This window comes from Chlamydotis macqueenii, chromosome 5, assembly GCF_036417535.1.
Source record: "Chlamydotis macqueenii isolate bChlMac1 chromosome 5, bChlMac1.mat, whole genome shotgun sequence".
Classification (NCBI taxonomy): domain Eukaryota; kingdom Metazoa; phylum Chordata; class Aves; order Otidiformes; family Otididae; genus Chlamydotis; species Chlamydotis macqueenii.
Genome location: NC_141560.1, coordinates 61600542 through 61615108, shown reverse-complemented (window position 1 = coordinate 61615108; position 14567 = coordinate 61600542). Strand labels below are relative to the sequence as shown.

General features: G+C 37.9%; 1 protein-coding gene across 3 annotated transcripts in view; it reads right to left on the bottom strand.

Annotated features, from left to right (window-relative positions):
- MICAL2 (microtubule associated monooxygenase, calponin and LIM domain containing 2) overlaps positions 1-14567 on the bottom strand; it is a 110888-nt gene that overhangs the window by 82311 nt on the left and 14010 nt on the right. For all 3 annotated transcript variants that reach the window (XM_086749089.1, XM_086749090.1, XM_086749091.1), the window contains exons 2-6: positions 5682-5889; positions 4906-5022; positions 3660-3761; positions 1661-1816; positions 596-696 (exon numbers count right to left, since the gene is read on the bottom strand). In XM_086749089.1, coding sequence (XP_086605215.1) covers positions 596-696; positions 1661-1816; positions 3660-3761; positions 4906-5022; positions 5682-5889 — 684 coding nt within the window. The remainder of the gene's footprint in view (positions 1-595; positions 697-1660; positions 1817-3659; positions 3762-4905; positions 5023-5681; positions 5890-14567) is intronic.

The following is a 14567-nucleotide window of genomic DNA, read 5'->3' as shown; positions in this document are numbered from 1 at the left end:
GATAAATTTAAATGCTGCCAAAACACTTTGTAGCAACAAAAGAAAACAAACTCTCACATGTTACAGAAGAAAAAGGGGAAAAAAAAAAAAATAAAAAAAATTAAAAAGCCTCGTATTTTCAAGTACCTCTGAAAGTTCAGGCCATCGTGTTTATAGTCTTCTTCTATCATGTTTCACCCCCTTTACAGAATTTGCAATTTAGCCTGGGGTAGGCTTTAACACTCCCTTATTTGCCTGATAAAACTGAACGTAGCTGTGCTGAGTTCACCTTTAAATAAATGAGGTTTTTATTTTCTGGTGTGGTGATCACACCATGTATTTCCAAGGTGAGTCAAGATCCTCTTTCAGCCAGTTTCAGAACTGACAAATTTAGGAAGTACTGTTTTCAGTTCTCTACAGAAACTTGGTGCTGACTGGAGGGAAAAAGCAAACAAACAAAAAAGTCAGAGTAAGGTCTAAGTGATCTGAGCTTAAATGAAAAGATCGAGTAAGTCTATAAAAACAGTCTGTAACATGTAACAACGTTTATGCAGATGTTCACACTTATTCTGCGTCAAGAAAACAAAATAGGGTTTTAGGCAGCATTTTTACCTACATTAATAATAACTCCTTTGTCCAGAAGACTCTGCTTTTTTGCTGTCATCACAAAATAATGAGTGCTGTCTTTATAGTAAACAATATTCTCCAGGTCAATTCCTGAAAAGAGATAATACATTTCTTATGAAGTACAGTGCATTGCATCATTTACTAACAACATGTGATCGATCCTCAGGGGTGTGTTTCCTTCTTGGGATAGAACCACTTTCCCAGCTGGGATGAAGCATTAACAGACAAAATGCTACAAAATAAAACAAGAGAGGAGATCAGCCTTACCTACAAGAGTCTGTCTCAGCACAATTTAAAGTTGTTTAGCATCCTTTTGAGGAACAGCCAATTAACCACAACCTTAACAACCGTCTGAGATAGACAAGCTGAGACAAGGGATCAAAGTGCTTTTTAGGTTGCTCGGGCTCTGGCATTTGGTCTACCCAGGAGTTTTGGTGGTGGTAATAATAATAATAATAATAATAATAATAATAATAAAAAATCATCATCAGCTGTAAAACACGAATGGAATTGCTTGTACTGACAGTGGATGCAATTATTTTGAAACTCCTTTTCACACAGATATATTTCACAGTTTATATTTTAAGTATTTATGGCAGATTCCTCTCTAGTGCTTTTCAGCTTATCAGATCTACACATCAAAAAGTAAGAATAAACTCCTCCCAGAAGGACAAAGCCTTGTTCACAGGGTTGAAGATGGTCAGGATGTGAATGGATACAAACAAAACAAACCATGTCTTAAGGGAAATCTCTGGGCACTGAAAATGATCTTCTAAATTTGTTAAACATAGCAGACATTTTTACAGTTGAGAAAAATTTAAACATTAAAATAAGCTCTGATGTGGCAACGCCCAAGCTAAAAAAAAACCCCATCGTACCACAAATGGAAACCTCCATCTGCAAGATTCTGACATCAATAACATTTTATCACTTGGGTTTTTTAATACAATATATTTAAACTGATGTTAATAGGAATATGAGGGTCACCTGGCAGATAAAGAGTTCCTCTACTGCCTCTTGTATTAGGTTGTGGAAAAAATGAGGATGCACTCACCTGTTTCCTCTTTAAGGTCCTGGAAGAACTTCTGATTGAAGATGAAAGCAACACCACTAATTTCTTCTACCTTGGCTTCTGCAGTTGTATTTCTGTTTATAAAATTGGCAGTGATAGCTATAGCTAGCTTCCCACGAAACTCCTTCCTCCTAAAACCTGGTAAGCAAAGAAGAGAATTAAAAACACCGGGAACTTCACATTGGACTTTCAGGGAGTGTCAGCTCAAGGCAGCTCAGTCTTTTTCCTATGTCTAGTCCTACACTTTGTCAAACAACAAGTCATCAGCGTATTCCATCATTCTTCCAAAACTCCCTTGAATGCAAAGAGGCTTCCCTCCCCAGTCCCAGCTGCAACACTGGAGCTGTACTGCATTCAAGATGAAGTCTCATTTAAAAAAAAAAAAATTAAGTCTGGAGGGGAAGTATGGGAAAAAGTTGAACAAGGGAAGAAGCTAAGGACAAATTATTACTAAAGAAAAACAGACTGGAAACAGAGCAGATCAAATTTAATGGAGGGAAATATTTTTAACATGCTAAATAGCAAATAAGATTTTCATTACACAGGGGGTAAACAGCTTACGAAAAAACACGCAAGAGATCAGCAGTCAAAAGCAGCAGAGAAAGATCTGAAAAATAGAAACCTCTATAACACAACACCAGCTAAGGAGGTTTTTCAAAGATATTAGTGGTTGAAAAATATTCAGTGGCTTAACTGTTATATTTCCAAGGTGAGACTGACTGCAAAGTTACGTGCTCTCTCGCTCCGTCCTAGCTTCCTCTTTTCACAACAAAGAGCCTGCTAAACCACACTCCTGAAATCACACATGGAAGTTTTTCCCTCTATATAGTCCCCTCATCTGGAAGTAAATTCTGAATTGGGACAGAGTGTCCTTAGAATATTTTAAGACAATTGAAGATGACTTTTCAGAGAATGCATGTATTTTCTAAGAAGAAATAAATCAGCTATGAATTTTTGTCTCTGTGCTTCTTGATGTGCTCCCATTATTTCATCGACTAAATTTCATATCACAATACCAGCTTCCATATGTAAACAATCTTCAGTGCACTAAATATTCCCTTAGATCCTGGTACTACGATAACCCTTAACTTCTCCATAGAGTCTGCAGCTGCAGTAAGAATAATTCCGTTTTACTGATACTTGACTACTTAAACAGTCTTTTATGGAGGATAGCTAGACAATAGTGTGGGGAATTTTATAACAGAGCATTATAAAGAATTAACTCTAAGCATATTGTGGTTGCCAGATATAAGAATAAGCAGACAAACTATGAAGCTAATAAAAAAGGAAATAGTATACTTAGTGAACTGAAACTGACCTGGATATAATTAAAGCTACAATAGGGAATATATAATTAAGTAACAGGTTTGTTCATGTGATAAAGGAGCAGCTTAGCTAATGTCTTGCTAAGACAGACAGCTCGGGTGGTCTGAATTCTCAGCAGTGACTCAAGTTCGTGAAGCATTTCTCCCCTCCTCCTCCCACCCTTAGAGTTATTGATCATCTTTTGGTATATTTTCCAAAAGTAACTGCTTCTGAAATTAATGACCGCTATAAAAGAATGATACTGCTGATGCCTTCATTAAATACCTGGCAATCACATTTTAGTCATTCGTTCAAATATATAGTGCAAATTTACAGCACAATAACAAAGACTATGCCATTCCTGACATGTACCTTGTTAGCCTCTTTCAAGTTAAATCATCACATTACTTAATCTTAAAGCAAGCCCAATGGCATCATGATGCATTTTGTAGGCAATGCAGATACACAGTGCTGAGAATCAGTAATGACATTAGAAGTCCTTATTTTGAGCTACAACTTAACAACAAAAGCAGAAGATACCATGTAGAAAATAGTTTCCACACAGGCTTCAGTGGGTTGAAAAGGCAGCCTGTTGCTTTGTGTCCTCCTCTGACTTTCACACCTTCCAAAATACCCTAAAGATCATCAATAAGGCTAAAAGCACACATTCACTTGCCTTCTAATGTGTTCCTGCGGCCATCCGCACCAATAATAACATCAAATTCATACTCTGACAAAGGGTGATCCATAGGGAGAAATTCAGCCCTCCAACCTATTTCTAAAAACACAAAGAATAATATTTATTAATTCTTTAGTAATACAATGGAGAAGTGCTTTCAGAGTCTGAACAATGGGCATTAAGATAAATGGTCCATTTCTCATTCAAACAGAGCTGAATTCTGCCTTGGTCTGAGGGAGGGAAGTTCTGCTGCAGTCAAAGCTACGTTCAGGCTGTATTAGCAAGATACCAAGCTCAAACCAACAATAAATAAATAAATAAATAAAAATAATAATAATAAAAAACCCCACCTTTATTTGGATCGCCTAATGCGCTAAACATCCTCTCAGACCAATATCACAAGAATATGCTTAAGCACTTAATTCTCACAGAAATAGCCCCATAGTGACCTTATCAGGAGAGTACACATATGTAGTTACAGCAAGGAAAAGTTGGATTTTAAAAGAAAAAACAGCATTTCATCATTGACACTTTTACTTGTCTTCTAAACAGAAATTAAATGGAAGCATACTCACATAGCTAAATTTAATCTCTGTATTAACACAAAGCTCGTTATGTGAAAATGTCCATATTTAAAACAATGTATTTATTCTCCTGTCATTATATGACCATTTAAAAAGAGATAGCATAGTATTTTAATTAAAATAAATTTTAAAAATATTCTATTGCTACTACACGCTATAATACTAATCTTAAAAAAAAAAAAAACAACAAAAACAACAAACACCCAGAAAAACAGAATGAGGAATCTCTCTCTTTTGTTTAAAAATCTTGCATAAGACGGCTGATAAGACTCAGTGTGCCAGTGGGAGTTATATCAAATGTGAAAGCAAAATGAGGCCCAGAGCGCTTAATCCATCCTCAATATTTATATAAGCAATCAAAAACTGTTTTTGCAAGAAGATACCCAAAAGCCACACTAGGCTCCCTGCAAAGCCTCAAACACATGCCAGAAAGCATAGTGCAAAACCTCAACTTCTCAGATTGGGTTGAATTGTCAGTGCTCTGCCACAATGATACTTATCGCCAATATGACTGCATGTACCAAGCCCAGCTTAATAAGAAGGGCAAAAGATTCCCATTTTTTTTTAAACAGAATTCAACTACCTTGAGTGATTTCACATGTAAGGCCTGACATAAAAAGAAGTTACTGTGTACAGAACCATATTATGATAAACAATACTTTGGTTTTCCTGATCTTCAGGAGGTTCCAGGACTTTCACGAATTCCAGATTCACATGGATTTCAACTCCTAGTATAAGTGCAACTTTGAAGAGGATAAGTTGAAGTTGTCGAATACCTGCAGAGAGCAAGTAACAAAGGCATATTTAAAATGTAAGTAAGCAGAGCTGCTACCAGCATGCCACCCAACTGATATTCATTGTTAACACAAACATGCAGCATCACACTGTGATGAACGCAAATATAGCAACCACCACAGGATGTTGTTCTCTTCCGTCTCATTTTCCTCTTGCAGCACAATCTTGTAGGTAATAAAATTAATTTCACTGAGTTTCTTAGAATAATTTTCTTAGAGTTTTCTTTCTTAATGATATTTAAAGGATCTGCTTACCAATATATTGAGCACTTCAGGACAGAAAAATTTGCAGCATATTTCCCAGTAAAATATCCCAATTTTGCTTATTTTCTCGTTAGATTAAGGGTTGTGTCTACCTTCAACATACTAGAATAAGTATCAATATTCTTCATACTTTGTAATAAAAAAAAAAAACAATCATTTAACAAATCCAGACTAATTTTATTAGTCAGTAATATTGCTACCTCATTTGCTCAATTGTCATTTTGCTTAAATGAGACCATTTTTTTCCTTTGTGTGCGTACATGCACTTGTACATCTTTAAAGCAGACAAGCTTTCTGCCAAATCAAGAAAGTCTCCATTAACGTTCTGACCTCAGTACACCTCTTACCTGAACAGTACCATGCTTTCAGATACTTACTGATGTGATCGATAGATCCTGCACAGAATTTTCCATAAAATTTCTTTGCTCCCAGTCCCCGAAGGTCATGGATTGTAAATGGCCAGAGATGCAACACATTGTTTCTTGAAAAAGTATCCCGCTTTTCCACAACAACGACTTTGGCTCCCAGGAAGGCAAGTTCTATGGCAGTCCGCAAGCCACATGGGCCGCCTCCAATAATTAAACACTAGCAGAGAAAAGGAGGAGTCTTGTATTACAGACTTTGGTTTCAAAACCAATACATGGTTTTGTATTGATTTCCACGTGGTTTCTAACTTACGCTATTGGTACAACTTGATATTCAACTGGACTTATGCTACTGAGAGTGTATTAAGTCATCTATTTAAATCAATAAACATTCAAATTTTGTTTGCATGTGGTGTTCAGTCAATTCATACAAGAGGATAAACTGTGCTTCATGCAGACATAAAAGCATCTGATAAAAGGTCTATCAGAAGAAACAGCAAAAAGCCAAACACTTTTGATCATCTGTTTGCATATATGAGCTCACTCACATGTAGTGTTTCAGAAGTGGTGGCAGTAAACAGCTACATAAAAGGGAGGGGAAAGGAAGAAAGTGGTCTTGGTTCAGGCTGTTTTTCTTTTAAAGAGGAAATTGGTGTACATTTGCTGTGCTTGTTAGACAAATTTATGATAAGCCAGTAATCTTACAGTATTATTTACTCTCTCTTTCAAGTGAGGGCGTATCCTGAACACAACAGCCTAGTTCACCTACTGCAGTCAGCAGACTTCTCCTGCTTCACCAGAGCTGGGGAACATGGCCTGCCCTATTCCATTTCATGCAGTTGTCAACATACTCACCTTCAGGAAGCTCGTATTTTAGGAGCTTAAATCCAAGTTTGGGCATCCTCAGAAGAACTGCTTCAGAAATGATAACAGAGAATTCTCACCCAAGTTTTATCTGACAGCTGTAAGTTTTCACAGACTAACAAGCAAAGGGTTTCCAGAAAACAAACTAATTAAAACTCAAACATATCTAATGCTTACATTTTCATGACTGATTAGAAACAGTCTTATAGCTGGACAATGTTGTTGTTCCACACACCCCCGCAAGCCCCCTCCCAACCCACACAGACTTCACAAAACCTATGCCACCCGTTCAAGCACGGGGCTCAGGCAGGGAGGGACAAGGTGGGCCTGAACGGAGGGGAGAGCTCTGGCTGCGAGGCTGAGCTGTGCCGCGTTGGAAATCCAAACCCATTATCTCACACGGCAGACATGCTCCTGTGCGTCCCGCACACATAGCCAGACAGTGATTACAGCTTCAAAGCAAGCATGGACTGTATCTGGAGGCTTGTTGGATACAAGTCTGGTTCCCATTACATTTCAATTTCATAAAATAGAGTAATTTATTTATTTTGGTTTGTTCGTCATTTGTTTTCAAATTTCACAACTTAAGCAAAAGTTATCTAGGACTGACTTTTGTCCAATCCAATCGTAAAAGTGCAACTTTAAAAAAAAAAAAAAAAAAAAAAAAATCGAATAAATAATTCAAATTCCCATTGAAAGAAGAGCTCCTGTGAGGTGCTTTTGCTTTGCTTAAGGGAAATGTTTTGTTAACTAGAGATATTAAATAAGTTAAAGTTAGGTTGTTGCATTAGCCACTTGGCTTTCTTCCTCTGAAAAGAACATATTTAATTCCTAATTTCACAAGAACACTCCTTACTGCATGCTAAATATTAAGAAAACATCAATGGATGTAATTATATAAAGGAAGAAAATGGAGTGCAGATGTTATCCTGACTGAAGAGGCTCACTGGTGGAGTCTGGGTCAGCTCTTTTCCGCACATGCTTGTTGTGATTAACACGGGAATCTGAGCTTTGACAAGTTAGTGAATGCCTTCACAGCTACACAGTTTTCCAGTGACGTTTATCAAGCAGTTAGAAAGATTTTACAAATAAAGACCATACATGGTTTGATAAGGTACGGTTGTTTTTCTGGCTAACAAACTGTATTATATATAAATAAGTGCAACTTTTTAAAAAAGCAGTCTTTTGAGATTTAGTCATAGCAGATCCTGCCAAGTAATAAAACCCACACAGAAAACAGTTAGCTCCTCCCGATGCTTTGCAACTCAATATGTTAAAGTTTTAAGGAGGATTCTGCCCTCTCCCCTCCTCCTATCACCACTGACAAAATATCTTCCTAATTGCCTAGAGACACTGTGAAAAATGGTTGTATATTTGCTATCATCCATGGTTACCTTCCATAAACGTATTTATCTGTGTCTCAGGACTATTTGTTCTTTGAGGAGGCTTCCTGCTGGTGTAGAGCTTACTCTTGCACTTTGTCACCTTTTTTGAAACTTCTGGGGTCAAAATCAGCACAAAACTCTTGCAAAGGTAATTTCTACTGTGTTTATGTTCCTACCTTTACTAAGTAAGGAAAGAGACTGTACGAGTGTCCAGTCACACCCCTCCCCAGCTCTCTGCTTGCAAACAAAGTCACAGGAGAAAGCACCTTGTAGCCAGCCTAGAACAAACCTTAAATGGCTTCTAATTTTCACCTCCTGTTACCCCAGTCTCCCGGCTCATCAGGGAAATTAATTTCTTGCAGTTTAACACAGATCAGACAACTGACATCACATAAGGGAGTCTCAGACAATCAATCCTGAAATCCAAACAGAGTTGGACAACTGCCAACAGTTCCTTGACATCCACACTGCCATCCACAGCTCAACTGCCTTTTAACGGTGCCAGACCCTCTCCTAAAAAGGTAGAGGGTAACTTGACTTTTCAAAGCATCTTCCGCAAATTAATCAAAGTAGCAGTTGCTGAAAAGGACTGACAAAAAGCTTTAGCATATTTCTTGTTCAGGCTGGAAACGAAGGGAGAAAGACTTGTACAGGTTACAGGGAAGCTTATCCAAGAATAAGATCACAACTAGGCTGCTGTGACCTGCCTGAAGAATCAGTATCACACTGGATGTTATATCATGTTTTACTACCACGAGTATACCACGGTAGTGCAAGATAAGAATGCAGAAAACATTTTTCTCAGTGAAAACTTCATTGTATAAAGGGCTAATCTTCCACCTGCAAATGTATATAAATATTTCCTGTCAAATGAGAAGCTTCATTACATTTAATATACTCCCCAAGAACCGCACCTGGGTTACAAAAAGACAGGAGCAGGCAAAAGTCCAGAACGAATAAATGAGGAGGGAGGAAATACAGTTATGCCAATTTTCCTCCTTTATCCTTCATGAAAATAATTTATCTTTGCACATATTGCATCCAAAGATCTTATAAATGCTTAAAATATGGAGTAAATGTCCTCTAGAAGAGGACATGCACACACTGAGAACGGGAGTCACAACAAGGACTCTGACCTGGCTGTTCTCCGGCCCTCACCACAGCCCGGCACTGCACCGAGGAATTCCCCAGCCAAGCGAGGAAAATCCGGGCACCGGCAACACCCTGCACGCACCCAGAGAGCGGCTGGCCCCGCACGGGCATTCCTGAACTCTATCAGGACCAGGTAAAGTTAAGTACGTTGAATCTCCAGCACCAAACTCCAACTACGCAGTAACTGGCCACACTGAACAGATTGCCCATTAGCACTAACTCCTACAAGTCATGGTCACCATGAGTACTTTTCAGGAAAATTTAATGTGAGCTAAAAATTCAGCTACTCTTCTTGCAAATATCCTGGATATGAATGACACTAATTACAGTAAATGTGACAATGAAAATTTTACACTTACAATATAAATTAACACAAGTAAATGGACATGCTGGTTTGAGTTAAACTTCTGTGAAAGCATTTTTAGAATACCATTCCCATTTAGAATATTTATTTAGAATAAATTCCCATTGAAGAGGACCTAGGCAAGTTTACAGGCCAGTAATAGCTGCCTAGTGAAAAACTAAGGACTATTTCAGTTTAAAATTATAAATATTAAGTAAAGCATAGAAATTTTTGTATTTCAAAATAAAACACCAATGATAGTCCATGCATATTTTATAAAAGTTGACTACTTAAGCTGCTGAGTACATACTATGCTTCTACAGTACTGTTAAAAAGTACTGTACTTTTCCCTAAAAGATAATTATTTGTTTCTGTATAAATCTTGTCCCACAGTATAACCAGGCACACTCCACTCATTGCATTATTTATCTTCAAACTGAAATAGAGCAGCAAGTTCATGTTTTTTTTTTCCAGTACAATTAAAAGATACCAGAACGTTTCACTTGTCATAATAGAAACACACTCAGCATTTGATAAGTCTCATAAGCCTAATGCGACTTATCCAAGGGCAATCTGACTGTAAGAGATGCTACTTTCTCTCTATTAGTACGTTTAATAATGGCAGTGCCTTGAAAATTTCCAGGAAAATCTTTCTACACTGAATAAGAGCACTTAGCATTGAGATAAATGGCAGCACAAGTTACTTCTCCAAAAGCAGAATGACTTTTGTGCCAGGCACAGGTTTTCTATATGATCTCCTGTATATAATATATAAATATATAACTTATAAAATAGGAGGGGAGGAAAGGTATAGAGGGATACAAAGTAGGTGTCTCTTTCAACCCCTCCCGTCCCCCACTATTAAATCTGCAGCCTGTGAATCCAGGCACCCATTCTGGAAAAAACATATGCAGTTTAACAGCTGAGAATTTGTAGAACGCTTCCATTGGTTTTCACCCAGTAAAGTAAGCTTACAGAAACAACTGAGGTTTTGAGAGAAGGAAGGGAGAGCACAAGAATTTGCTTAATAAGAATTTGTTTAACAAAAAAAAAATTCCACTCTGCAATGACCTAGTCACAAACATCTCATTCAATTTAATAATTTAAAGGCAGAATCTACTCATTTACCTTGAAAAATATTTAAAAAAATTAGTGCTCAGCATTTACATGCTCACAGTCAAGGAAAGGAATCTATCAGTTGGTGGCAGCATGTGGGTAGGAGACGCAGCCAAATAGGATCTCTTTGCACGGTTAAGAATAATGGGACAAATCCCATCATAGCTCAATGCACTGTTACCATCCAACCCTAAATCCCTCACTCCTCTCCAAGATACCCATTAAATTAGCCCTGGAAAATAAAAGAGTGTTCAATTATGATCCACTCCCCATATGTTCTTGGGATGAAGACAGAAGCTACAATCACTCCAGGAATTTGAGATTTTCTCATTTCAGTTGCTTTGGAGGTGAAAAAGAGGAGATGATTTTAGACTGCAGCTCAACAGCAACTGGATAGGCACAGAGACATCCTTTGTTGTCCTAAGGCATGCCAAGTCAGAAGCACCACTTTCTACTCTTCAGTGGAAATGCATACATATACTAGTGAAAAACAGTGAAAACCACGCGCCAAAACTATTTAACTTCCTTTAGCTTATATGTAACATTTATCCAAATCACCAATTGAAAAATCAAAACCTATAGCAATGCATCATGTTGCTAGAAACAGCACCATTTGCACTGGGCCTCAGGTGCATTCATTTCCACAGTCACCACATCTAGGACTTCCCATCATCCCTGGTCTTCCTGCAACATCCAAAGCGACAGCGAGGCACAAAGGATTAATTTGACTGATTCCACAGGATTACATCCTAGATGGATTTTGGCAAATGTTTATTTGCGATAGAGCTAAATATGATGCAACACAAGATAGGCACAAAATGTAATGAAACAACACATTTTCTGGATCAGCAATGACTGTTTCCCTGGAAAGGCTCCAAAGAGAAACAGCTGCATAAGCAGCTAAAGCTGACAGCTACCAGAAGCTGCAGTGAGAAGCTCTCCCCACCACAACGTTTTTTACTTCATCCCCTTTACTAGACATGAAAATGCTTCTGGCAAAAATAGGACTGCTCAGTAGGACATTCCTGACTTACTGACTTACAGTTCATCTTGCATTTGTAGTCTCAGATTTTATCACATGAATTCATTGACAGCCACCGGATACAGCAGTGCAGTCAAGCGTAACACCGAATAGCCAATATAGTTTTTAAAGTTTGAAATATTACAGTTGAAGTCACTGAAAGATAAAATTCTATATGCCACTTCAAAAAAAAACGTTAAAAGCGTCAAGAGCTAAAGCTTTATTTAATAAGAAAAAGGGCTAAGCTCAGAATAGGCATGACGCATTTTGTCAACCTAAGATACAAGTCTAATCTTGCTACAGTGCTGGTCTACCAAAGCATTTCAATATATGGTGGCTCCCCTGAACTCAACAACCCTATTCAGGTACTCACTGCCTCTCTAGATGAAGACCCCCGTACAAAGCGCGTGTCATTTCCTTTTCCACAAACCAGCCCAGCCACTGGCACCAACGAGGGATGTGTCGCTCTAAAATAGCTCGGTTACCAGACACATTAGATCTACACGACTACAGCGCTCTCTTCACAGTAACACACCCTACACTGCATGAGATGCTTGCATTCGTTGCCTGACTAGTTAAATGCTGCCATACCTATAGAATTGGTTTTACCAAAAGGCAATAGAGAGTGACCCTCTCATGAGCAGTGATGATACTGTAGTAAATGACAGTGATTTGAAAGGTCTCCATTCAACTTCATACCTATATATAAAAGGGACACTGCCGACCTAAAACAAGAATTCTTTTCTTCATTTCTAGAAGGAAGCCAGATACTGAAACTTATACCCCAAATTTCTGTGGTTAACAAACCCATACTACGTGGAAATATTAAAAGAAAAAAAAAAAAAAAACCAAAAAAGAAAAAAACCTAATTCCTCCAAAGGAAGGGGGACGAGAAGGTATAGGAGCTAATTAAACTTGCCCTACAAAAATTAAGTAATCTTTAAAAGTATATTTTCCTCTTATACTATGCTTTCTGAGCTCCTTATAAAGTTAGTAAGGTTAAAAATGTTTTATTTGTCAAAAATAATATTCAGTTAAATGTATTTTAATAAGAGGTCCTAAATCTCCAAAGGCTTATGTGAGTACTACTTCAATGTACTACAGATAGTTCCAAGATCTACCTTGGAATACTATTAAGACTAGCTGGATCTTGCTGAACAGACATTTTTGGAGAGTGAACACGACATAAATACCTCTGTTGGGGAAGTTTAAAAGCACGCAGCCCTAATTACCACCAACCACAGCAACAAAACCCAGTCCTGGTGCAGGAAGCGCAACAGGACAAATCCATTTCTCCTTTCAATCCCACCAACATTTTACCCTTTGCACCCCCAGCTGAGCACCTCAGAAATACGCAGTTTTGTCATCTCCTGACAAAAGCACCCATATCAGCAATCGGCAAAAATGAAGAAATTGCTATTTTTTCTTCTTAAAAGACTGTAATAAGGATTTGAGGCTACCTAATCCAGGCTGATTCTGGAGAGAGCTCTTTCCCCAGCACTGTGCCCCGCAGTTGCTGCACTCGCAGCTGGACACGGCACAATCCAGGGATCAGGGGATCTATCTTTATTGCCCTCTTGTTTTATTGGGTCAAAATGCCAGAAGTGAAACATTAGTACATTTATTGCATTCATTTGGCTCATCTTTACTGGGATTTTTTTCTCTTTTTTGGAAGATAAGCTTCTGCATGGAAAAAAACACATGCTTTCATTTTTCCTGGATGAATCTGGACACACTTGTCCATCCATCCTCTCTGTCTCTCAGATATATGTACTAATATTAGATTTGCATATAAAAACCTTCCATAGTTTGAAATTAAAACAATGGTATGAAAGACATCTGAAACTTATCGTCTGCTATGCAATACATTAAAGAAAGGCTGTATGCTTTCAATGTGCTAGAAGGTCAGGAGTTCCTTCATTGACGCATCAAAGATGTCAGGATTTTGTTATTTGGAGCTTTTCTGAAGAGCTCTCTCACATGACATGGGTCGTATTTAAATATGTTGACGTGATCTCAGAGCTTTTATAACAATTCACAAAAAAATAAATTTTTTAAAAGTGCAATTGGTAGACGTAATACAGAAAAGTACCTCCAGAAACTTCCAGTTCCCCTGCCTCACAGTTACAGTTATCTGAAGAAAACCTGCACATCATCTTAGAAGAAATGTTACGCTATTTTTAATAAACAGATTATGCACCAGAAATCAGGCAAGTGCTTTAATCCAAAAATCTCCTCAAATAAAACACAAAATAAACTCTGTAACATCTTCGTTTCAGCTTATTTGCTGTTTTCTTACCTGTCTTTCATTGTAATCAAAACAAGGGGAAGAAAAATACCACACCCAAAGCCCAGAAGAGATTGGTTTCTTTTCATTTTTTTTGGCCAGTTGCTTAAACAATCAAAATGAAAACAAGATAAACCTTGCAGAAAGAATGTTGCCTGACTATCTCTGTCATTAACATGGCTGGCAGCATTTAAGTACCTTGGTGTTTTTTTTTTTTTGGTTTTGTTTTTGTAGGATTATGCCTGCCATACTGAGATACTGCTTTAAGGCTATCCTTAAAAACTTAGCAAAACTAAACAAAACCGTGAAACAAAACAATTCATCCAGAAACAGAGAAGTGGTGAACAGAGATGAAGAAACACAGGGCCCATGAGCCTCCTCGGAGCACAGCAGACTAAGCAGAGACCAAGCCCCAAGTGCTGGGAGCCTTGCGAGTAGTGACACTCATGACATTGTGACTGCAAGAAAATAATATAATCCTCTACGTCGTTTCAGGGTAAGGGGCTGACCTTAAGGAGCGGACTTGTCTACAGACCTAGAAAGGATTTCTCATGTTGATGGCATCCAAAGTATGCAGGTAAGTTGGTCAGCAACTATGGCATCACTACAGGAAGAAGTTGGTAATATGCTTAAAAAAAATAGGAAAAAAAAAGAAAATAGCACTGTTGCTACAACCTGGTCTATCTATGGAGATGAAATACTCCACTGAACTTAAAACTTTTAAATAAAT